Consider the following 6,132-nt stretch of genomic DNA (forward strand, 5'->3'; position numbering starts at 1 on the left):
AGCGTTATATCAAGGTAGAGGAGGTGTATTTCATTTTTAGAAGGTACATACTGTACATTTTTAAACAGTGATTTATTTTGAAAACTTTTCAGATTAGTTTTACAGCTATATCAGAAAATGAATGGTTGGTTGGTTATTTCATTTACCAAAGGTAATTGAAGCAGATAGTTCACCTTCCAATGACTTCATAAATATCTCCAGTTCAATAGGTTAATCATTAATATTTGGAGGAATTTTTTGCCATGCTGTATTGGGAGGAGAACATCATCAGACAGACATTTAAATTGTTTTATTTAACTAAAACAACATATTCAGGATTTTTTTCTTCAAGAGCAAACATAATATTTTAACAAAACAAGCATATGTCCCTCATTTCTCACATTTATCTCCAAACTTCTCTTTGTCTAGATCTATTCTGCCCCAACAATCTTCTATTCATTGAACTTTTTGAAACTTTGCACTTTTAGAGAGAGGTAGGGGATTGACTCTGTGTACACAAATTTACAGAGGGACAATAGAGTTGAGGTCTGTTGTTTCTCACCTCTATATATTTATTTAAAAACTTTTTTTTTTTTTTTTTTTACACTGTTAACAAGCATGTTACCTCTGGGGAGATGCATCCACAGTTTGAGAACTGCAAAACTAAACATCTCTGGTATCTTCTAGACTGACCACTGAGTCCCATTGGGTAGCTAGAAAGATTAACCTAAATTATCTGTCCATAAGCCTGTGGAACTCCATAAGGTTGGGTCCCTAATCCATACACTGTTGGAACTCATTTATGAAACTTTTCTTAAACATTACCTGAATATATTGTCTCATACTATAGAATTAGAATTTATAATCTCTATTCATTGATGAGATATCTTTGAGCTATAATGTATCTTAATTAAAACTATCTTTAGATAGGCTTTTTCCTCAAAAAGCATTTTATCAAAAAAATCCAATTTCAATAACAAAAATCTGATTTTTTGTTTTTTTAAAAAATCATTGATTTTTTTATTCACCCTGCCTAAGATGCACTATGGGATCTTTTGTGCACAACTTCATAGAAAGCTATTTCAGTAAACTGATAAGTCAGGTGTGTGTTCTTTGCTATAATAGTCTATTTGAGCTAATTGAAATGATTGGAGAAATCCACCTGGGTTAACTTTTATTTTGCTGAAAATAATCAGCTCCATTTCACTGAGACATTGTAGTATTCATTCTTTCCTTCTCCATTAAAGTCCCTCCTTAATATGCCCTTCAGCAAAGCCATTCAAGGATCCAAATAAGTTATTTAAAAATCTAAGCACTTTGTGATTGGACCTTTATTTGCCAGAATGTTAAATCTGAACCATGTGATCTAACTTAGAATTTAAGCTCCCTGAGGCAGAACTATAGTTCCTGTTTTGAACAGCACCCAAGCATATCAGCACTGAAATAATGTGGATGGGAGGTTCAGATATCCCAAAATCCTCATCTTGGACAGCAGAGCAAATTGTGCGAACTCTTTTTCCTCTTCCTTTTCAGATGCCCTCTGAAGACTCTACAGAAATGTGAAATTGCTCTGGAGAAGCTCAAGAATGACATGGCTGTGGTAAGCAATGGGGTTTACTTTTCATCTTACTGGAGAGTTAGGCTGGCAGTGAATTCCACAGAGGGCACCAGTTTGGCAGAATTTTCCCATCTCTTTGTGTTCACAGTGCTGGACTGAGCAAGTAAACAGAAAACTGGTTAAACACTGGGCCATTCAGCAGGCGTATGCTTGTGATCACCTCTTAAAAATTATTCTGCTTACTGAACTGGTATTAGGTATTCGTGCCTTGTACAAGCACCTAGGAATGATCCTTGTTCTTGTCTTTAGCACATGTCACCAAGACAGGATTTCTACATGAAAGATACTGACAGTGTCAATTTTCTTTACTATGGGTTTGTCTACATGGAGACAGTCAGAAAAATGAATCCCAATTACTTAAAGGTGTGAATGCAAAAATAGATCAGTTAAACTGCATTAAACCCCTGTATGGACACTCTCTCGTTCAGAATTTCATTTAGCTTAATTCACTTTCAAAGTTTAATTCTGAATGAGTGTACCCATGTAGTGGTTTCATACAATTTAACCAATCTATTTCCAATTCACAGTTCATTTGGATTTACTTTACTGCTAGAATACGCAGGGATACTCAAGAAGTGTTTCTAGAGTAGCACAAAACAGAGGTTAGAGGAATGCAAGGGATTCTTAGATGTATTAGAAATACTGTAGTGAAAGTTTGCATGATGAATAATATAACAAGGTGTCTCGTAAGGACTATTTGTGACTGATAGCACATAAAATAAGATGTGCTTCTTTGTGCTTTAGCCCACTCCTCCACCTCCACCAGTGCCCCCTACCAAACAGCAGTACTTGTGCCAGCCACTTTTGGATGCTGTCTTGGCAAACATTCGTTCACCAGTCTTCAACCATTCCCTCTACCGTACCTTTGTGCCAGCTATGACTGCGATACATGGCCCTCCAATCACGTATGTATCATTGCCCTGCTGTCTGACTACTTAAGAGAAATTAATCATTTGGCTGAAATGTTGGAAGGATGGGCTGGGGTGATGGATATATGCATGTTTCTTTGTCATCTGTAAAGTACTTGAGAAATCAACTTAGTTTGAAAAACTTGGACTTGGCATAATATGGTGCCCACTCTGAGTACTTTTGTGGATGTATTTTACACAGGGCCCAGATGGCTTCCCCTCGAAAGCGTAAATACGAAGAGGATGAAAGGCAGACCATACCAAATGTATTACAAGGGGAAGTCGCAAGATTAAATCCTAAATTCCTGGTGAATCTGGATCCCTCCCATTGCAGTAATAATGGCACAGTCCACCTCATATGCAAGCTAGGTAAGCTAAGAAGAAATGAAGACTGTTTTCAAGAGGTGTTGATTTTTTTTCCCCTGTGAATATGTACAGCTGTAAATCTTGCCAGCCTATAATTTCATCATGATTTTTCTTTAGCTCGCCAGAGTTGTGGTAATGCATAACGTGCCATCCTGCAGAGCTTGGTTCAGGAGCAGCCTCAGGATGTACGCCAGATCAAGTAGCTAGATATTTAATCCACTTACAGCTTTTATAGAAAGTGGGGAAATGATCTTTCTAAAGCTAAATTATTGTGTGTGGTGTTCTGCCCCCCCCCCCCCCCAAATCCCAGTATCATGGTGTTGACACTAAAAGAAGGCAGTATTTTAGGCTAGTCTTTGAATAAAATGCTGCTTTTTTTAAACTGAAATATTAGCGGTTTTTGTTGTTCTATGTGTGCATTTAATTGGCTCCTTAAATTGGGATCCAAGCAAACTCTCCAGGTAATCTGAATTCCTGATAGTATGAAGTGGCCTATTTATAAACATATCTACATTTCTCTCTCCTTGTATTTCAAAAAACTTGCTATTTGGGATGTGAGAAATAAATTGGACTTGCAGGTAATTGTTGCCACTGTGGAAGAATCCCAAGAGTGAAACAGTACAGTATTTAACTGTACAACTGGATCTTGTTAGGTTGCCACTCCACAGATGAAAAATCCTGCCTCTTGCACCGATGGGTGCAGTTTGCTGATAATTCCTCACCCTTGTCTCAAGCTCCACTGGTGTTAGAAAATGGTTTAATGCCTGGTGTAGTCAGGAGAAAAGTTTTCAGCATCCTGAAACATGGTATTGGGACATAGAGGAAATGGATCAGTCTAATTGTATTGAAAATGTCTTTCCCAGCTGCACCAGCAGTTGTCACAGCTGGTGGTGTGAGTGAGGAGGTGTGTGTAAGTCTTTGCCCTTCTCTCTCAACCAAGCAAGAATGGAGCATACCTTCATGTGAACTTGTTTTGCCTTTGGACAGAAAAAGGTAAAGTGGGTTCATTTTAGTGTGTACCAGACAAAACATGGGAATGCTCTGGTCCTGGCTTACGTGTGTAGTAGGAACAGAGCCTAGACATTTTGTATTTAGGAAACCAAACTCAAATGATGTACACCTCATGAAAGTCTGAGACTGGTGAGATGCGTGGGGTGTGTTGTGGAGCTGGGAGTTCCAGGTTGCGCTTCCAGCAAGCAGAGGCCATTTTTAAAGTGAGCTTTTCAGAAATGAAGACTCCTAGCCTTGGTTCCATTCAAGATTAGATCTAGTCCCTCCCTGTCCATTCCAGTATATAATGTATAGACATAGGGAAAACACCACGTAAGACATACTTGGGATACCCTGATGGAAAATATCTTTTGTTAAAGTAAATGTGTTTGAATTCTAGATGACAAGAACCTTCCAAATGTCCCACCACTACAGCTCAGTGTTCCAGCTGACTATCCAGATCAGAGCCCTCTGTGGATAGACAATTCTCGACAGTATGGTATGGAGACAATAGGATGGCATCACTTTAAAAAATGGGGGATCAATAAGTGATATTCAGTTGTTGTGCAACTGTGTTTACCTGGCTGTCTTCTTTTTCTTTTCCAGCAGCCAATCCCTTCTTGCAGTCAGTGTATCAGTACATGACATCAAAGTTGCTGCAACTTCCAGACAAGCATTCAGTCACAGCACTCTTAAACACCTGGGCACAAAGTATCCGTCAAGCCTGCCTCTCTGCTGCATAACTTCCTCCCCTTGTGAAATCATGAAGCAAAGAAATGGGGTCTCAACAGCTGGCCTCTCCCATGGCCACTGGAAGAATCACAGGCATTTTGGGAGGGAACTTCAGAAGAAAAAGCCTTATACTGTTTTGTTTCTAGGTGCCAGGTTCAATAGGGAACCTGGTGTTAGATTTAGATTTCATGCTTTTATCTTCTGCCTTTGTGGACTTTGCCAACATTTTCACATATACAGAACATGTATATATGGTTCTTGAGACTGATATATTAGGAGGGGCTTTTATTGTCTTCTTAGAGAAGAAATTATTTGTAGACTTCCATCAGGGAGTCTGAATGGTATAGAAAGGAGAGGGAAGAATGTCCTAATTTGCTTCAGACTTTGCCTGATGCCAGTATTCCTCACACTCTGTATGTTGTGTGACTTGATATTGCCCCAAGAATAAATTAGCTGCAGCTAGAATGTGCTCACAAACTTCCCTATGGTTGCAGGAGTCTGATAATCTAATTTGAAGAAAGGGGAGAAATTGGGGCCTTTTTAGGGCATCCCTAATGCATCAGATTAATCTGAATAATTATGTTTAGGAGGAAAACCAACCATAGGAAAAATTTTATAGCTTATTTTAAACACTACTTTGTATAAACAGTTTTTGGTTAGCACGGACCATGCATTTCTCACTCTTAGAAAGTCGGATGATCTGAAGCAGGGGTATTCAAGTGTGCATGCTGACTGATTTCCCTGTGAGCTCCAAGTGCGTCTGCAGGGAAAATCAATTGATTGACTCATAGCAGCACTGTAAATGAATCCAGCAGGCTGCAGCTACTTATCTGCATTTATATTTACCAGGGAAATTGCATCTTACCTAGCATTTCTCTTGGGTGTTGGCTTCCCTGGGGAGTGATGCAACTCATGGGAAGTCTTTGCATATCCCATTCGCATCTGTTCGTTTAAAAAAACTGAACATAGCTCAGGTCTAAGGCTGACAATTGATCTTACGTGCCTTGGGCACTGAGGGACACCCAACTGTAAAAGTATTACTGGTCATCTCAATTAGGATAACAAGACAGATGGCAGCTGCTGTATTGTGAGGCAATGCAAATAAAGCCACTTGCCATTAGTAACTGGTTCCATACACAATGTGATTACATTTCAATTTGCCCTATCTTTGTAATTCATTCACTCTCAATTCCTATGTGTAAGGGAATTTCAAAGTCTCAAGTATTTCCATCACACCCTGCTCCATCCCCCAGTATTGTGCAACAGACCCTGACAAGTAGCTGGACTCTTACAGTGGTGTCAAGAAATTGCTGTGACCTCTGTAAATCTGTGTGGTGTCATCAGTTTTAGGATGTTTTAAAATGTGGGTACTTAGTAAGCACTGATTGAGGCAGCCGAGTGGTATCAATATTTTGTACATGAACTAATGCATTATGTTTGTTTTATCGTAATAAATTTATTATTCCTGTGTTTGAAACTAACCTACTATCACTCCAATGTTAATCCTTGGACAACAGCTCTGCAGTGACCAAAGGCTGG

At 39.1% G+C, this 6,132-nt stretch overlaps 1 protein-coding gene across 9 annotated transcripts in view; it reads left to right on the forward strand.

Moving 5' to 3' along the window:
- Positions 1 to 6,070, forward strand: part of MED15 (mediator complex subunit 15) — a 45,515-nt gene extending 39,445 nt beyond the window's left edge. For 6 of the 9 annotated variants that reach the window (XM_075059854.1, XM_075059851.1, XM_075059847.1 and 3 more), the window contains 5 exons: positions 1,513 to 1,579; positions 2,342 to 2,502; positions 2,708 to 2,874; positions 4,262 to 4,360; positions 4,468 to 6,070. In XM_075059854.1, coding sequence (XP_074915955.1) covers positions 1,513 to 1,579; positions 2,342 to 2,502; positions 2,708 to 2,874; positions 4,262 to 4,360; positions 4,468 to 4,604 — 631 coding nt within the window. In that variant the 3' untranslated portion in view covers positions 4,605 to 6,070. The remainder of the gene's footprint in view (positions 1 to 1,512; positions 1,580 to 2,341; positions 2,503 to 2,707; positions 2,875 to 4,261; positions 4,361 to 4,467) is intronic. The other 3 variants (XM_075059848.1, XM_075059852.1, XM_075059856.1) reach the window with 1 other exon arrangement.
- Positions 6,071 to 6,132: the final 62 nt, after the last annotated feature.

Source organism: Chelonoidis abingdonii, chromosome 22 (genome assembly GCF_003597395.2).
Source record: "Chelonoidis abingdonii isolate Lonesome George chromosome 22, CheloAbing_2.0, whole genome shotgun sequence".
In the NCBI taxonomy this organism is placed as follows: domain Eukaryota; kingdom Metazoa; phylum Chordata; order Testudines; family Testudinidae; genus Chelonoidis; species Chelonoidis abingdonii.